Raw genomic sequence first — 18528 nt, forward strand, 5'->3', positions numbered from 1 at the left:
ATGAAATAAACTCAGATAACTTATTTTAAGTGTGAGCATGTGGCTTTATTAAGGAGATTAATTTGAAATGGGCTAGAAGTTTGGTTTCAATGTATAACGTATTTTCTGCCATTGTTAGGGTCGGGTTGGAACTCTCTGGGTCGGGAGAGAATCATTACTCTTGGAAATATTGCTTCATAGCTATATAAGTATTTAGAAATGAAGGGATTTTGTAAAATTCTGTAGTCTTAATCGACTGATTTGTTACTATTATAGAGTAACCTTAAAAGCATGTCTACAATAACAAGAAAGAGAAATAACGTTGAGAGTTTTGAATCCCACAATGCTGCTAAAAGGGTCAAGAAACATACTGATCTGACTCCCAAAGCAGCCACTGATATCTCAGCAGCATTCAACTTAGCTATTAAACCATCCAGGGACCTTGAAGACACTACCGAAAAAACCATAGAAGTCTTTAAAGGTACAAGACAAAAAGCCCTTCTGGTGACACATTTCAAAGAACCATTGAAGTTGATTGAGGACTTTGAGGTTCCTGAACTTGGCGAATACGATGTGTTGGTTCAAAATAAAGCCGTTGGACTAAATCCCATTGATTGGAAAGGTAAGAAGTACGGGTTTGGCATATACCACTTCCCATGGATTAATGGTCGTGAAAGTAGTGGTGTTATAATAAAGGCCGGAACTAAAGTTGATAGCTATAAACCAGGTGACAAGGTTATTATTAGCTCTACAAGCTATAGAGACAACAGAACCAGTACATTTCAAGAGTATACTTCTATTGATTCTCGTTTGGTTTGGAAATTATCTGATCATCTTTCTTTTGAAGATGGAGCCACTGTAGGAGTCGGCTTGGTTACAGCTGGTGTTATCTTATATGAAACTTTCGGTTTCAAGCTTACGTCAGAGGTTGAAAAACGGTCTGGGACTTTACTTTTATGGGGAGGTAGTACCATTGTGGGCCTTTATGTTATTCAATTAGCTAAACTCCACGGTTTGAAAGTGATTGCAGTTTCAAGCTCTTCCCACAACGAATATCTCTCCAAGTTGGGGGTTGATCACATAATTGACCGCCATTTAACCAAACATGAGATTATTTCAAAAGCTGTTGAAGCTGAAAATGACATAAGATTTGGTGTGGATTGTGTTTCCAAAGACACTGCAGCCACTGTCGCTGAAATCCTTGATAAAGGTTCCAGTAATCTTTCCAAGGAAGAAAAACCTTTACTTGCAGCCATTGTAGGAAAGCCTAAAGAGATTCCGCCTTCAGTGCAGCTTAAAGATGTTGTTATTAAAAAATTTCATGAAAATATTGACTTTGGTAAAAAATTTGTTGATGTTACTACTACCTTTTTAGACAACAAACAAATACAGACCGTTAAATATAAAGCCTATAATGGTGGGCTACACTTGATTGGTGAAGCATTGAAGGACCTAGAGGAAATTGGTGCAAAAGGTGAAAAATACGTGGTTACTATTTAATTGTATAGAGTAAATACATTATCTCATTATGAGAAACAGTATCTTCTTTCGCAACCGAAACGAAGCGAAGCCAACCGAACCGATAAGGACCATGAGTTAAATACAATAGAAATTACAAAGCCATATAAACATATAGTATTAAGTGCCTAGCTATATCAGTAATTAGTTTGATTCATCATCGCTTTCGATTTTAAATGTAGGATCTTGACTTTCGTTTGAAGACTCTCTACTACCCATATTATTTAATTCGTACCCAGCAACTTCTAAATCTGTAGGATGTTGATTAGAATCTGTTGGAACTCTTGAATATATACCATTTGAAGATTTGTTCTTCTTGAACAAGTCATTGACCTTATAAATACCATTTCGAGTTTTCAGGCGAATCTTATTGACTAGAGACTTTCTACCCGTCTCACCCAACATCAACCATACTATTATACCCAATAATGACATAAGCACAGCAATTCCGTACCAACGATGTGGTTGAACATACCATTTCAGTACATCACCATTATCTAAATCGGTTTCATAATCAAATTGGGGGTATTTGGCTCCAGCAACTGGTTCAGTATATTGAGGTCTTGGACTAATACCGGATTGTTCAGCCCCATAATGGAATACGCTTGAAACTGCAGTGTAATAATATCCTGGTCTTTGAAGTAACGAGGAAGGTGGCAAGTTATTATCTGTAGTATAGTTATTAAAAGCTTGAACGTATTCATCATTAGCATATAATAAAGCACGCCCTAGGGTCCATGAAAATTTTGAGCCACCCAATTTTTCAGCTAATTGCAAAGACTTGAACTGATTATCTTTATTTGGGATTTCATCAATGCCAAAACGAGGGAAACCTAGACCTAAGTGAAGAAAATTAAGGATCCAAGATGATTTGAAACACAACTCTGAAAGATCGGATTCGGATAATCTCAGTTTTTCTGGTTTAACATTATTTAATTCGAATAATTGACTTAAAGATTGTGAGCAAAGTTTGGAGGTTTGCTTATATATAACATTATAATCATAAGATTCTTGATTTTTTGAATCTTGGTTTGATTTTTGATTCTTATCTTTACGTTTGGGAAGTCTACTCTCGTAAGAGAGTAAATGTGTTAATGCATCCCAATAACCACTTACACCAACGAAATGATTCACATCAAAATCAAAAGAAGGGATCAAATCGTTTAAAAGACACGAGCTGACTTGGTCACCTGCGTTATATTGTTTGCAATTTTCACTTCCTTTACCATTAGTGTTACCTGCACTATGGGTTGTATTTACTAAGACTGGGAATATCGATTCCAAACATTTCTCAAAGTTACTCTCCCCTATAAAATCGACATTGACATCATTAATTTTATTTGAAATCGTGTAACCTTTAGGTAAACAGGGATCTGGAACTGGGGTAGTGATACTGCTATAAAAGTTACCAGCTTCACCATCTAAATCATTATCTTTGCGGAATTTTTCCGTTAAAAATGAAAGATAACGATTATGGGCTTGATACATTCCAAAACCAAGAAAAGAATCGGAATAAATGTTATAGTCTTTGGATACTGGGACAGTATAATTCCCGATGATATTGTTAGTATTGAAGGATCCATTTTGAAGTAAAGGTAATTCTGATAAGTGAATTTTGTACAAATTATTACTATGTTCATCAACTTCAGTTGAATTTGGTTGGAAGACAACTTGAGTAGAAGCACCGCCCATATCCAAGAGACCATAAGTTGTATGATTTTTACCATGAGCATGTTTACCAGGGTGATCAAACGAATCTATTAGATAATTGATTGAAAGCCAACCATATAATCCTTCAATATCACCATCTATTACATTGATATGGGTTGCACAGTCCGGAATGTAAAAATCCAGATTATACTGAATATATGAACATATGTTTTCAAGTATATAACTTTGTTCGTTTGGAGGTAATAACCTCATACCTGCAGTCGAATGAAGGAAAATAGGAGTTCTAGTATGCTCCGATTTGGGAACAACTTTACTTGCTAACGATAATAAGTTTTTAATATGGCGGTTTCCAACTTTTTGAGGACTTAAATTAAAAGACGAAACACCAGGAGATATCTTTCGATGCCAATTCTTTTTCAGCCCTATTTTAGGGAACTTTATGTTATTGAATTCACCCTTGTTTTTGTTCTTGTTCTGTTTATTATCTTCCCCCGACTCATTCTCTGAATCCGAGTCTGATTCACTCTCGCTATCATTTTCTTTGGAGTCCCTTTCATCGAAAGAAAACTTCTTAACAAGTGTCAACGACTTCGCGTGTTGCGCCATGTCATGACCCTGCTGCAAAGCATGGTATGGATTCAACCAATTGTATACGAAAACTCGGGATCCACCAGATCCTGAATCCACTATAACAATATAATCATAAGGAATACCTTCTTCTGACTTAAGCGGACCGGTCTTTATTTTCTTCTCTTTCTTTTCATCTCTCGTCTCTGCCAGACGTTTAGACTTCAGCTGGCTAACCATTTCGTATGTTATGCTATATTGACGGTGTCTAATGAACTAGTAAAACTAGTAAGACTTTATACCCTGTGAGAAGAAGCTCCAAATTTGGCTGTTTTCAGAAAAATTAATAGCATTTTTATAAGGTGTATGGGTCTTTTGCCTAATGGGACGTTACTTTTAGCATAAAGCCCATTTCTGCTCCTCTTCATCTGGGAGGTTTAATGAATAGTTTCAATTAGCATCTGGAGGTGGCAAACGGCCTCTGATTTAGATGCAAAGGTGGTTCTAATATGTACACCGAATCCTTTACTTGGGAAAACTCATCAATGAATTTAGATGAGAAATTGCAAAATTGTAGCAAAAACAACAATCACCTCTGGCTTCTACCACATTTCCAGTACTTATGCCGCCACCAGCCACCTATTCAGTACAGTCTACAAGCTATAATAGCACCAGCTATTCACCCAAAGCTGGGAATGGCACCCTATAGTGGCATCTTTCAACTGCAATTCCGGGGTAAGTACACGATCCTTAACAAAAAGTAGGCTGGGACAATTTTACACAAAATCCCCTGACTAACAAATTTCACTTCTTCGAGTTTTGTTTATTGGATCAATTCCATCGAAACTCAATTGAATAGGTATTTGATTCGTTCTATCAGTCCAAGCTAAACGAATCAAGATGTCATATTACGGTAATAATAGTGGTTACAACGGTGGTTACAACGAACAACAATCAAGACCATCAGGTGCGCCAGGTAGATACGAAGAAGAAAGTTATGGTAGACCTTCAGGCGCTCCCCAAGGTAGATATCAAGAGTACCGCCAGCAAGAATCGTATGGGGGCCATCAGTCTGGTGGATACGGTCAACAGGAATCATATGGTCGCCAATCTGGTTATGGTCAGCAGGAATCATACGGATCAGGCCGTCAATCTGGTTATGGACAGCAAGAATCACACGGATCAGGCCGTCAATCTGGTTATGGACAGCAAGAATCCTATGGGGGTCGCCAATCCGGTTATGGTCAGCAAGAATCCTATGGGGGCCGCCAATCTGGTTATGGTCAGCAAGAATCCTATGGGGGCCGCCAATCTGGTTATGGTCAGCAAGATTCATACGGATCAGGCCGCCAATCTGGAGGATATGGCCAAGAGGAATCATATGGTCGCCAATCTGGTTACGGCCAACATGAATCACACGGATCAGGCCGCCAATCTGGTTATGGTCAGCAAGAATCCTATGGTCGCCAATCTGGTTATGGCCAACAAGAATCACACGGGTCAGGCCGCCAGTCGGGTCATGGCCAACAGCAAGCATACGGATCTAATCAAGGGTATGGTCAACAGGGATCTGGCCAATCATTTTCAAGACCAGGCTCACAAGAACAATCTTTCGGTGTAGATGGATACTCTTACCAATATTCTCAATGTAATGGTAAAAAGAAGGCTTTACTTGTTGGTATAAACTATATTGGTACCAAAAATGAACTTAAAGGCTGTATTAATGATACTGATAATGTTAAACAATTTTTATTAAGCCAAGGGTTTAGCAGTGATAGTATAGTTCAGTTGAATGACAATGCTAATAATAGAAGACAAATTCCAACTGTCCAAAATATAAGAGATGGAATTCAATGGTTGGTGAAAGACGCAAGACCAAATGATTCACTTTTCTTTCATTATTCAGGACATGGAGGCCAAACTGAAGATAAAAATGGTGATGAAGCCGATGGACTTGATGAAGTTATTTATCCACTTGATTTCGAAACAAATGGATTTTTAACTGATGATGAGTTACATGATACTTTGGTGTCTCCATTACCAAAGGGTACCAGATTAACTGCTTTATTTGATTCCTGCCACTCTGGATCAGTCTTGGATTTACCATATACTTATTCAACCAAAGGTTTATTAAAAGAACCAAATGTGTTGGAAGAAGCAGGATCCGGATTATTAGATACTTTCAAAGCTTATTCAAAAGGTGATCAAAAGGCCATGTTTAAAGGAATACAAGGTGTTTTCAAATCAGTTATGAATAAAGATAAAGCTGAGAAAGCGGAAGAATTAACCAAAAAGACAAAGACTGCACCATGTGATGCTATTTTATTGAGTGGATGTAAAGATGATCAGACTTCAGCTGATGCTAAAGAAGATGGTCAAAGTACTGGGGCAATGAGTTATTCATTCATCGAAACCATGAAAAATAATTCAAATCAATCATATTTAACCTTGTTGCAAAATACCAGAGAAATCTTAAGTTCTAAATACAGTCAAAAACCCCAATTATCCGCCTCACACCCAATTGACGTTAACTTACAATTCATCGTATAAGTAATCTACAATTCATCGTATAATTTATGCTACAAAATTTGTCTTTACTAGTCTTTATATATATTTTCCCAAATTTTTTTTTCTTTTTGTATTGTTTTGTGTGTAAAGAAATAAATATAATCAAACAATTATACATTTATCATCTTGCTTGACTTGAGGGTTTTGAATTTTTTCAATCTCATCAATGAGTAACTCAAAAGAGTTATTTATATTAACATCATCTCTAACCGAAGTCTCTAAGAACTTTATACCAAATTTTTGCGATAATTTTAAGCCTTCGTCGTAACTAACTTGTCTCTGGAAATTCAAATCTGACTTATTACCAATTAAAACCATGGGTATATTATCATTCCCCATTGAATTTAATATTTTATCTCTTATAACCTCAATTAATTCAAAAGATTGTCTTGAAGTAACAGAGTAAACAATTAAGTAACCATGAATACCAATTAAATGTTTTTCATTCATTATACTAAACTCATCTTGACCTGCTGTATCTAAGATTTCAATAGCGTATTCTTGATTTTTATAATTTATTGATTTTGAAAATTGATTTTCAATAGTAGGGTAATAACTTTCAACAAAGTGATCTTCAACAAATCTTACCGTTATAGAACTTTTCCCAACTGAACGACTACCAACAACCGCTAACTTACGTGACTTAACCATCTTGTCTAGTTCATTAAGTCATGAAAGACACCAGAAGAAATTGGTTGCTTAAAAGGATAATTTCAAATTTCTACTCCCTTTTTCGACACTGGAAAAAAGCTGCACCGAAAAAAAAAAAAATCGAACAAAAAAAAGAAAAATCGTATCAAAAAATTGCGATAAATCTCAATTGATATCACTTGATCTGTTACTTAAAGTAGACTACAAACTATTAGTACAACTCTGAAAAAAACATATATGTATAACGCTGGGATCAATCAAGGGCCCATTTAAGAACTTCCAAGGAAGTTACAACTATAAAAATGGTTGTTGGTAAGGTTAAGATGACATAACCGTAAAATAAAACTCCACTCATTTCCTTTTGATAAATATTATTTAATTGAGTAATTTGGGATAATTGAATGGCCGGAGGGGATATAGTGAGAATGAAAGCCACAATTAAAAAGATTGGATCATCCAAGATTGAGATATTGATGAATTTAACGCAAAATGCAATGATTGGAAGTAAAAACAAAGAAGGTAATATCATTCTTGATAATAGAGAACCAAGAATGATTTTGTTATAATGTTTTGAAGGAGGAGGTAAATCTTTTGCTGGGTACAAGTTAGAACCCAAGACAATTAAAATTAGAGGAATCGACACCTGACCCAACTGAGTAATGGAAGCCGTTACTGTATTTTTAATAAAAGAATCTTCATTATTGAAAAAAAGGTTTTGTAATGCTGGAACAGAGGCAATGATTACTGAAATTAACATTGCATAAAGTGGAGGATTCATGAATTCCAAAAAACCTTTAATAACCGGTAAGTTAGTAAATGACGACCAGAAAGAAGAAATTGATGGTTTGGAAGCTAATTTTGTTAATAAGGATTTATTTGTATCATTAGGTAAATCTTCACTTGAGCTACTGGAGGAAGAATAATTGGCAGTGGTGGCATCAAGTAAGCTTGAAGTCTCACTGGTTCCTTCTTCAATATCGGGCACAACACCATTATAAGTATTCAATTCAGCTTTTGATCTTTTCTTTAATAATTTATTATAACCCCACGACCACCTCAAGACTTGTCCCAATTGTTGGAAAATAAGCAAGTACAATATACCTCTGGAAGCAACTTTATCCAGATTATCATCTTCTAAATCATCCCATAATAAATCAGGTAAGGTATAAGCCAATGATAATGTCAAAGAAACCGGTAAAGAGTTTGAATTCCCAAACACCGCCATTGCAGTCACGTAATCGGTTTCGGGCTCATTCAATCCAAAACATTTACTAACAACTTTAGAGCATAAAAAGGATATCCCAGTTGAAATCATATAAAAAATCGGAATAATCACAATATCAACCATTTTTTGAAATGACAATGATGGCGCCAATTTGGTAAACACCAAACATGGCGTAAACAAGTCAACGTTTAACTGACTAATCACTTTTTGACTCTTGGTATTCAATAATCCACTCTTAGCAGCGAAAAATCCTGCCAAACAGATAATAACAACTTCCAATACCGCTTGGAATGTTAAAAAGGAGATTTCTTGATAACTCAACTCCCCATTCTGATTGATCATTCGATCATCATTGGCAGTTACTGGACGAGATAGTAGTTCAAAGATCATATAGCGACTTATAAGCTTGTGTTGTAGAATTCTACTGAATAGCCCGTTTTTTTTTTCGTTTGAGTAAATCGCTATCTTCTTATACTGTGGAAAAAAACAAAGAGAGAGAAAAAAAGGAACGTACAGCCAGAAAAAAGCATCATCGATGATCTTAGACGAATTGTGCATTAATCAGCCTATGAAATGCTTTACTCTTACACTACTACAGCACTCCTAACATACCACGACGGGCAGTAGTCCAGTAAACTGGTAGTTGGCTCTTACTACTGGACTATGGCGGTGTCGTACGACCAGAATTGCTCTGGGTTCGACGGGGAGGCACTCGCAGAGATAAGGATAGTGAAGCACGTGCGCGGTGGTGCACGGATGCATATTTTCGCTCATCAGTTGGTTTTTTTTTTGCAACAATTGGTATCGGACCCGTGCATCCCACCGCCCCCGACCGGAAAGCCCCTCGGATGATTACCCGCACCGAGGGTACCTTACACCGGATGTATGCTCGGATTAGAAGCTGGATCCGAGGGCAGCGGGAAATCCGAGAGCCCCGGATTGTGGGGATGACCGTAAGTGGCTGGCAAGTTCCGACGCCGCCGGAACTGCTCGCCGGAATACAGGCCGGGTCGGGACCCTCGTATGATAACCGGTATCTAGAAGAAGTATAAAGAGAAGCCTATTATTCTTTCACTAAGGTGTTGAAGGGCAAGTTGTAGATAATGTAAGAGTTGTATAGCAAGTCTTGTATGTCACCAGCTGAGAATTCTGTTTGATGTAAGACAGCACTTACGTTTATGCCAGGCTTCAACCTAGTAATTCTGCAATAGAAGTCTTCCAATCTTGTATTGCACTAAAAAGAACTACTCAAAAAGAAGCAGGAACACCAGCTTCATAAAACTTTTTAGATCATAAGCTCAGCCATATACCAGCTTCCAAGTGCCAGCTCTCTGCTACCTGGATTCAGCTTGAACTTCCATGTCAGAATATCGATACATTATGTTCATTTGATAAGACATCCTAAGTTGCTAAAAAGGTGGTGCTCATTATCCACCATCACAATATGTCCGGCAGAGCACCCGAATTACCTCTTTCCACACACATAACCCCAGTTTCATGAGTATTGGGCCCTTGACAGGGTCTACTAGGGTTTGGTCCTCCAAGACGCACCCGTACACCAGAAGTAATCCCCCCTTTCGATTTGTTTACCTTTTGTTTTTGTTGAGAACATAAACAAATATAATCATCTCAAGTTTGTTTAAAACTCAACTTCCTTAAAGTATACCGTTCACATTAATGCTTACTCTATAATGAGTCTACCGACTACCACTAGACTAGCACCTGCTGCCTCGTCCACTCCAAGTTCGTCGACGCCGACATCGAACTCGTCTCCGAACAAACCCAATATCCATTCAAAATTGAATCAACTACCTTCAAAGCATAACTTATTCGAATCTAGACCAAATTGGTCCCCTAAGAAGCCAACTGGGATAAATGAAAACTGGTATGATAATGATATTAGAAACAAGCATACGGATGATCTGGAGAATGAAGAAGAATATACAAATTTCGATCTAGCAGCAGCTTCCACTCCTTTGAATCAAAATTTACAAAATTCAAATAACTCAAATAGCTCAATTTGCTTCTCGTCCCCCATAAATAAATTGAATAATTTACATTTGGAATCTAATATAGAAGATACATTACAGAAAACCAATTCAAACATATCAACTTCTTCAAATTCAGATTATCAAAGCTTATCTGATAGTGATAACGAATTCAACTTAGGTAATCAGACATTTCATGATGATAACGGTGACGATGATGAAATTTTCGGTGACATTGAGTATAAAGATGATATGAAGCCCTCTGTGAATAATCGGAAACGGAAAAGAAGAGTAAATGATACTTCAAATAACTCAGTTGATATGATTATAACTCCAAAAATCAGTAATAGTAATAATAATAGAGATATGTCTGATATATGTTTTTCAAATATAAGCTCAATATCAAAAGTTAGCTTCTCGATAAATGATTCAACTCCCTGTCCTATTCAACCAAGGAAAAGGCTAAAATTCAAGAAAAATTTTAATGATTTAACCCCTTCCCAACCTTCTAAAATTGCAAATAATAAGAAAAATCTATTAAACATATCAAATTCAATTAAGAAATCGTCAAATTCTTCTTTAATATTGAAATTGAATAATATAAATGATCAATCACCTTCCGAAATCAACGCTTCTTCTCCAATAAATAATACCATTTTCTCTAATGTCCAACATAACACCCCTATAAGCCAATCCACTCCTTCAAATTCAAGATCTACAAGCCCCCATATTTTAGAAGAATATGGCGAACCAATAAACGGGTTCAAGTTTTTAAAACCTACTGGTATTAAAACCAATCCCTATTTCAATTACCAGACTCCAGTCCCTTCTAAAAAATCTAGATCTGATTTTTTAAAACAAAACTTATCTTCAAATAATGACTTGGGTGATGATTTCCCAACGAATTTAATGGAAAATGATGATGATTTACACATTGCTGATAAAAGAATTAATGATCCTTACTTACAAACACCCAATAATGATTCACCTATTAAAATGGCAACTACTCCAACTAGTCAATATGAACTAAATAAAAAGATCAAATTAGATTACCTCAATCTGACCCCTTCGAAACTACCTTTATTACAATCTTTTGAATCCTACAATTTATCAGAATCAGATATTTTAACCTTAATTAATGATAAGGTTTCAGTCTTAAATTTTTATAAATTCATTATTATTAACGAATCATTGGAAATTGAAGCCGATTTTAAATCAGAGTTATTGAATTTATTAAAACTAGAAAGATTAAAATGGCATCCCGATAAATGGATTGGTAAATATAATGATGAACTTGGATTATCGAATTTGGTAATCGAAAATTTATCTCAAGTCTTGAATGGTTTGGTGGGTGAAGGTAATTTATAGAATTTTTTTTTTTTTTTTAAGCGTGGTTTATTTATAATGTACGTCCTACTTACTTTGATTTGTATCTATTGGAGTCTGTCCTCCATTCTTTTTGTCGTCATCTAATTCCATATCATCACCTTCTAAATCTTCTTCGATGTCTTCTTCAATATCTTCCTCTATATCTTCTTCGATATCTTCTTCCATTTCTGCATCGCCCTTTATTGGTTTATCTTTAGTATCATTTTCTCCAACTTCAAGTTCTTCTTCTTCTTCTCCTAAATCTTCTTCTCCTTCATTTGCTTCGTCTTCTTCTTCTTCTTCTTCTTCCTCCTCGTCTTCCTCTTCTTCTTCATCTTCGTCGTCATCCTCTTCATCTACTTGTTGTTCGGGTGGATAATTATCAGCATTACCATCTTCATTATCCCAAACTATATTAAATCTAGTGACTCTTGGTTTTTCTGCTAAGATATTTCTTACAACATGTTCTACTTGTACTTTTGCTGGTGGATTTTCTCTTAACTCTTCCAGATCGTATTCATTATTAACATAATATCCAACCCTTACAAATTCTCGATCTGCATATGAACAACTTAATAATATAACCGTCACACTGACCAACTCACTCGCAGGAATCAATTCCGGTGATGGTGGATCTGCTTGAAATAAAAATTTGTTGATTCCAACTGGCACTGGGCCAACTAAAATAGAATCTAATTCTTGATCATGATCTAAAGATCTTGAACTACCAACATAGGTAAGCTTCCATTCTAAATCCTCTTTCAATGGTTCTAAACACTCAAAGGTGATCTCAAATTCGTACGGATCTGTGAATTTCGCTGGATTATTTAAAACCTCTATTCCCAATAACGACACAATGGACATCTTGTTTTTATCTTATATTTGTAGTTTCCTTTTCCAAAACACGATTTTCACGTCTATAAAATTATACTGGTGGTACGTTTTGGCTCTATTATTGATGATACGTATTATATCCGTCTTTATCAATGTTCTGCTTTCTGAATTCGACTTCTGGAGGGTTTTGAAGGGCAGAGATTGAAAAATTGATAATGAAATTAAAAAAAAAAAAAACAGTGAAAATTGTAAACGCGTTATTCTGTTTTGATGTTTTTGATTTTTTTTTAAATTTTGACTATGCGACATTTCACAACTCTAGGCGACATTTATCCAACTGGAAAAAATGGCCAAATGCATTTATCAAAAGATCAAGACAAGTCCGGTATTTCTACCTACTAGACAACTCAGACTATGTCAATAGAACAACATAACCAAGAATCTAATGCAAAAGCTCCTCAGGTGAAGATAGAGGCAGAAGAACAAGTGCCATCCCTGATTCCTCATGCCAGAGAGCCAGAAAACGATGATGGGGAAGCGAATACCCATGATTATGAAACTAACAATCCAGAGGAACCAAATAAGAGCCGGGAATCCCAAGAACATTTAAAAGAAGAAACCCCATCCACCAATTTCAAACCAATAAAACAGGCTACAATAGCACCAAAACCAATCATAGAAAATGATGAAGAAGGTTCACAGGAAAGCCAAAATGTTATAAAAGACAACAAGGACTACTCAAAGATTTTCGAGAAGTACCAAGAAAGATTTCGCAAAGTGTATGCCATATCCCAAAAGCTTTTCATGACCGAGCGGGCTCAACGTCAAACATTTAACCATTATCAACGTAGAAATAATGCGTTGATGGATTTATTAAATGAAGTTGAACAACCCAATAATGATCAAGATATACTAAGTGATGGAGATAAGTTACGCTTAGAGAATTTATCTGAATTGAATCCAAGATTGAAAAATACTTTGGCTCCATTGTTAGCAATTGAAGATCCAACTAAGAATATTAAAATAAAGAACTCTTATAAAGTTAATATGTTGCTACATGAAGGTGTTCCAGAACTAATTAGTGACGATCTTGATTTGGTTGAAACTAACCCTCAAGATAGTGACTTTTGGATTAGAAGAAACTATCCACATCTAGTAATCTCTAAGTATAAACCAATTGATTTAAGACCCACTGGAGTTCATGAACATTTTGAACAATCCCAACCTTTGAAAAAGGGCAAGCGGAAACCGGTGAAAGAGGAAGAAGTGGAACGTGATGTTAAAAAAATGAAAAGTTAATTGAATTAATGAATGTATATTAATCAATTTTATTTAATTTCTTGTATTTGAATTTTTACGATCTCTTTTCAATAAATTTTCAAGAATTTTGGTATCTTTAAATAAATCAAATATAAAATTCTTAGTTTTGAATTCATAATTTCCCTTGTCAACGACTTTGATCACTTTCAAGAAAAGAGTTAAATTTTCAAACACTTTTGGTGTAGTTTGCTTAATTTTTGTTAACTCCTTCATGGACTTCTTCAAAATTCGTGCCAGCACGATGGTTCCATGTACAGCAGTTAAATGGCCTATATAATTTAAAATTTTATCAATTAAGACGTCATAACTTTCAAACATTAATTCATCTTGGCCCTCATCTTCACCTTCTTCTAAATCTATAAATTCATAACCTTTACCTGTTCCACTAAATAATGTATAATATTTAATGTTTCTATAAGGATTTGCCTTTTTAACTTTAAATACATCTGCGGTATTAATGTTCTTCGGGTAGGTTAAATTTAATGGATTATTATAATTTTCATCAATGACCGAACACCAGTTTAATTCATCTAATATTTCGATACCTTCAGGGGTAGACGAAATTTTTCCTAATTGATAAAAGGCCACACCTCTCAATTGCCAAATTGGACTTTCATAGAATAATTTGATAATGGACTCGATTATACCTGAGCTCTCTCCTAAATTCCCTCCCCCATAAGCTGAATCTAATAATTGAATGCCGTAGGACGAAGCAGCAATTTCACCTATTATCCATAGATTCTGTTTTAAAGTATTAATATACTTCAAATACTCCTCTTCGTTTAAATCTTCTAAATGGTCAAAATCTTCTTCATTTTCTTCGCAAGCATCTTGTTTGCGATGAGAATTCCAACGATTTAGAGTATTATTTTGGTCAATAGAAAACTCTAATTGTGTTGAATTTATAGGATTGCTAAGGTTTGTATTATCCTCATTGAAGCTCTCACCACGAATTCCACTGGAGTAATCAACGTCACTGACCAAAGTAGTGTTAAAATTATTACCCGTATGTTCAGATTCTAAATAGGAACTGTTGAATTTTAAATTAGCTAAATCAGTAAAAGTATCATCTTCAACACCGATACTATTATTGACATTCTTATCATTAAATAGTTTCAATTTTCTTATTATATAATTTGTATTTGAAATTAATCTATCGTAATAAGATCTGTCATTATCAAACATCGCAAAACCTTCTTCAGTAGAGAGAAGGTAATAAAAAAAGTGACGAGGGATTTGTTGTTCTGATTTGGAGATATATGGTACTAGTTTCAGTCTGATTGAATTTTCAATGATTTTTAAATAATCGAAGTTATTCAGATATTCAATGGCTTCAGTAAGCTTTTTTGAAATATATCCTGATTCGTTAAGATAATTAAATCCATTTGACGTCTTACATAAGTTCATTAAAATTAATTCACCTTTAGGGAACTTTGATAAGATAGCAACTGATGGTTTCAAGTTAATCAAATAATCTATACGATTGGTGTTTTCTCTGGTAATGAAAAAATCGTATAAATAATTGATTGATTTTTCAATTATAGAATAATTTTGATCATAAAGTAAATTGACCAAAATTTTAATAATGAAAAATTCACAATTTTTGATATTTAACAAATCAGGAATCAAAACGTCAATTATAAAGTTTTTAATTTTTGAGTTACTAACATTCAAACATTTTAATAAAAATAATCGAAGTTGAGTATCGGTAGAGAAATCCAAATAATTTAATAAGTTTATTAAAAACAAATTGTTCGATTCATCATAATGACTTGCTTCGGCGATATTATTAAACATTGTGAAAAATTGCCAGCGCTCCAACATTTTTAACCCATCAGTATTGTGGGACATAGTACCAATAATTTTTAAATAGCCAATACTTAAAGTCGTTTCCAATCTTTTTTTTGATAATATAGGTTCTTTTGCTCTGACTCCACTATAAGGATCAATTTGGGCCACAATTTCAGATAATTGAGGTAAGATTTTATTTGAAGACAAATATTTTATACCACTTGTCAAACTTAATAAAGTTTCAAATAGTTGAACTCCGGTATTAATATACTTTTTATAATGGTTTCTTTGGCTATTTTCTTTAGCCGGTATATTACAGAATCTATACTTGAAGGGACGATAAAATGACATCAACCTTTTTAAATATTTGTTATTTTTTTCTAATAATTCATCAAATCTTTTCGGATTTCTTAAAGGACCTTGAATGAAAGTTATTAATAAGTTCCAGTTCCAATTATTATATTCTTTGATTGTTAAAACTCTTGTATTATTAATATAATTTTTGAATTCTAAATCGTCAATAGAAGATTTTGCATTTATACTAATATCTTTAATATAAGATTTTAATTCAGATTGTTTTGAATGAGACATTGGCTTTTGAGGAGTAATTTTATTTCTAGTAATTGATTCGATTTTTGAAATAGAAGTTAAAGAAATTATATGTGCTTGATTGGTTAATAAAACTTGATTTGAAATTAAGTCTGAAGGAATTAATTTATTAGCCATATCAATCAAATGACTTAATAATAATGTAGCTTTATTAGTAATTTCTTCATCGAAATTTTCCTCCATAATTTCGATTAATCTTGATAGTAAACCTTTATTGATGAAAATAGTTATCAAAAAACCAAGGTAATGATTGATTATATTGAATTCAAAGCTTTGAGGGTTTAATTTTTGATATTGGAAACTAAAGTTGTTGTTTTCAATACTTGAATTGAATTTTTTGATGAAATCTCCAATGTTTGAATTAGGAACCCAGGGTAATGATTTAATTCTTAAGACATCAAATATCACGTCCATTATAGTATTTCTTAATTTATTATTTCTCTTTTTCAAGTAAGAAATAAAATCTTCAATTATTTTAAAATTATCATGACTAAAACAAATTAAGCCATTCCAATTTTTTAAAAAAATTGAAATTAAAAAACTAATTTTTAAAGATCTCAGATTTAATCTTTTATTATAAGATTTAGTCTCTTTCTTAATTTTTTGTTTTTCAAGAATTAAGTTTTCAATTGGTTGATCTTCAAAATGAGAATAAATCAGTATTAAAGAATTTAAATCGATACCGTTTCTTAAAAATTTTCTCAGTATCGGCGAATCCAAAATATTATTTATAACCATTAAACAGTTAGCTGATAATTCTGGAGGGCCATTAATTAAAGTATTTATGATAATCTTAAACCCCCCACTATGGAAAATTAATTCTGGTTTCAATAAGGCTATTTCAAAAATTGTTATTGCACAAATTTTTTTAAAATAGTTTGGAATGTTAGTTGAATCTTGATTACAACTATTAATGTCATCATCGTTATTATCTTTTGAAAACATTTCAGGATCATCTATATCATAATCTGAATTACTATATTCAATTAAAGTTATTAAACATTTAATTACCCCAATTGACAAGTTATCAGTACCTCTTGGAACATTAATGAATTCTCTTATTAATTTTAAAGCTTCTTCCTTCTCTAATAGCGTAGTTTTGGTTGACATTGTAATAATGATGAAAATTAAAATTTTGGATTGGGTTAAAGTAGTTAAGCATTCATAATCTGATATTGAATATCTTAAAATTTTGTATGCAAGAGCTTTCACTTGGGAACTCGTATGATAAAGCATGAATTGAACTTTTAAGATTAAATGCTTGATTGACAAATCTTTTTTCAAACGTGGATTTTGAGATAATAATGATATAAGGTGATTACCTTTTGATAAAATATAATATTCATCTTTGTCTTTAGAGGAAAAACTTTGAATTATTTCGCTCAATAGCCATGTGGGACTTTCAACATTTGGATTTGTATTTATTCGATTGAATCCAGGGAAAAAGGATTCATTATTTGAGGTATATTTTGAATCAATTGGATTTATGCTTAAACTATCGAGGGTAGAACTTCTAGTTCTAATATCATCATAATCATTCCAGTTCGAAGGAGTAATATTTGTATTGATAGGAGATTCATTAAAGCTTTTCTTGTCTTCAATAGTTTTTATGATTGTGGAAATGAATTGGTTAACATCATTGATTTTTGGAGTGCAAGGTGTCACAGGTTGGGGGCCTGGTGCTGCTTGTGACTGTTGCTGCTGCTGTTGCTGCTGTTGCTGCTGTTGCTGCTGTTGCTGCTGTTGCTGCTGTTGCTGCTTCTGCTGCTGCTGTTGCTGCTGTAGCTTCTCTGGTTCACTAAGAGTAGCTTTTAAAGCTCTTTGATTAGACAATAAATCATTCAACTCTTGTATTGATAAAGAAGTTAAATTAGCTGAAGCGTGGATTGAGTGTCTCTTGTTGGAAGACTCTGACTGCGAGGCAGATTGCGGGGTGTTTGAGTTGAGCGACACCGATCTGATCCTACTTGATGACATTATATTGCCATTTATGGTGGGAGTATTTGAATCTTCGAGCGTGTATATCGATACAGCGTTGATACACGCTGGATCACTAAAAAAAACGATGTAGTCAAAATAAACTACCTCCGTACATCAAAAAAAATGACCCCATACTTTAATTGAATTATACGTATAATGGCAAACGAATGGAAAGAAAAACGGGGAAAAATCTACTGGTATTTATGTTTTTTAGCTTCAAGTTTACAAACACGTCAAATGTGATAGATCATATTCTGGTTGTCATAAAACCTGTCACATTCTAAATGCAAATATGATGTATCACATTTAGCACGTGACCAGCTTGCAGCCAAAGCTGATCTATGATCTGATTCACCGTAAGAGCGTTTGATAGATTTCAAATTTGCTGGTGTGGTTAATATTATTATCAATCTATTCTGATAAGCTTAACTGGCAGCATTCATCAACCGAGCAAGCTGA

The 18528-nt window shown here is 34.1% G+C and overlaps 9 protein-coding genes across 9 annotated transcripts; 5 read left to right on the forward strand and 4 right to left on the reverse strand.

Annotated features, from left to right (window-relative positions):
• Positions 1-270: 270 nt before the first annotated feature.
• HYPBUDRAFT_157146 (uncharacterized protein) lies at positions 271-1479 on the forward strand (the record flags this gene model as incomplete). Its single annotated transcript, XM_020222268.1, has 2 exons — positions 271-307; positions 449-1479. The coding sequence occupies 2 exons, from the start codon at positions 271-273 to the stop codon at positions 1477-1479; spliced, it is 1068 nt and encodes a 355-aa protein (XP_020076102.1).
• A 124-nt stretch (positions 1480-1603) lies between these two features.
• Positions 1604-4202, reverse strand: HYPBUDRAFT_152987 (uncharacterized protein). Its single transcript, XM_020221315.1, has one exon. The coding sequence runs from the start codon at positions 3973-3975 to the stop codon at positions 1642-1644; it is 2334 nt and encodes a 777-aa protein (XP_020076103.1). The 5' UTR covers positions 3976-4202; the 3' UTR covers positions 1604-1641.
• On the forward strand, positions 4111-4616 carry HYPBUDRAFT_207090 (uncharacterized protein). The gene has a single exon (XM_020223051.1). The coding sequence runs from the start codon at positions 4245-4247 to the stop codon at positions 4497-4499; it is 255 nt and encodes an 84-aa protein (XP_020076104.1). The 5' UTR covers positions 4111-4244; the 3' UTR covers positions 4500-4616.
• On the forward strand, positions 4197-6354 carry HYPBUDRAFT_152988 (caspase family protein). The gene has a single exon (XM_020221316.1). The coding sequence runs from the start codon at positions 4636-4638 to the stop codon at positions 6283-6285; it is 1650 nt and encodes a 549-aa protein (XP_020076105.1). The 5' UTR covers positions 4197-4635; the 3' UTR covers positions 6286-6354.
• Positions 6355-6405: 51 nt separating this feature from the next.
• On the reverse strand, positions 6406-8633 carry HYPBUDRAFT_11643 (uncharacterized protein; the record flags this gene model as incomplete). Its single annotated transcript, XM_020219164.1, has 2 exons — positions 7232-8633; positions 6406-6945 (listed from the first exon to the last, which is right to left on the reverse strand). The coding sequence occupies exons 1-2, from the start codon at positions 8567-8569 to the stop codon at positions 6406-6408; spliced, it is 1878 nt and encodes a 625-aa protein (XP_020076106.1). The 5' UTR covers positions 8570-8633.
• Positions 8634-9836: 1203 nt separating this feature from the next.
• HYPBUDRAFT_240910 (uncharacterized protein) lies at positions 9837-11506 on the forward strand (the record flags this gene model as incomplete). The annotated part of the gene is made up of 2 exons (XM_020223268.1): positions 9837-11478; positions 11501-11506. The coding sequence occupies exons 1-2, from the start codon at positions 9871-9873 to the stop codon at positions 11504-11506; spliced, it is 1614 nt and encodes a 537-aa protein (XP_020076107.1). The 5' UTR covers positions 9837-9870.
• A 74-nt stretch (positions 11507-11580) lies between these two features.
• ASF1 (nucleosome assembly factor) lies at positions 11581-12399 on the reverse strand (the record flags this gene model as incomplete). The annotated part of the gene is made up of 1 exon (XM_020220154.1): positions 11581-12399. One exon carries the CDS (start codon positions 12397-12399, stop codon positions 11581-11583), a length of 819 nt encoding a protein of 272 aa, XP_020076108.1.
• A 352-nt stretch (positions 12400-12751) lies between these two features.
• HYPBUDRAFT_152991 (uncharacterized protein) lies at positions 12752-14021 on the forward strand. The gene has a single exon (XM_020221317.1). The coding sequence runs from the start codon at positions 12784-12786 to the stop codon at positions 13666-13668; it is 885 nt and encodes a 294-aa protein (XP_020076109.1). The 5' UTR covers positions 12752-12783; the 3' UTR covers positions 13669-14021.
• Positions 13702-18066, reverse strand: TSC11 (TORC2 complex subunit; the record flags this gene model as incomplete). The annotated part of the gene is made up of 1 exon (XM_020220155.1): positions 13702-18066. One exon carries the CDS (start codon positions 18064-18066, stop codon positions 13702-13704), a length of 4365 nt encoding a protein of 1454 aa, XP_020076110.1.
• Positions 18067-18528: the final 462 nt, after the last annotated feature.

This window comes from Hyphopichia burtonii (genome assembly GCF_001661395.1).
Source record: "Hyphopichia burtonii NRRL Y-1933 unplaced genomic scaffold HYPBUscaffold_4, whole genome shotgun sequence".
Lineage (NCBI taxonomy): Eukaryota > Fungi > Ascomycota > Pichiomycetes > Serinales > Debaryomycetaceae > Hyphopichia > Hyphopichia burtonii.

Bases quoted from the DNA above. Each gene is read 5' to 3' on its own strand.
- HYPBUDRAFT_152987 (XM_020221315.1), bottom strand. From the start codon at position 3,975: ATGGTTAGCCAGCTGAAGTCTAAACGTCTGGCAGAGACGAGAGATGAA.
- HYPBUDRAFT_207090 (XM_020223051.1), top strand. From the start codon at position 4,245: ATGTACACCGAATCCTTTACTTGGGAAAACTCATCAATGAATTTAGAT.
- HYPBUDRAFT_152988 (XM_020221316.1), top strand. From the start codon at position 4,636: ATGTCATATTACGGTAATAATAGTGGTTACAACGGTGGTTACAACGAA.
- HYPBUDRAFT_152991 (XM_020221317.1), top strand. From the start codon at position 12,784: ATGTCAATAGAACAACATAACCAAGAATCTAATGCAAAAGCTCCTCAG.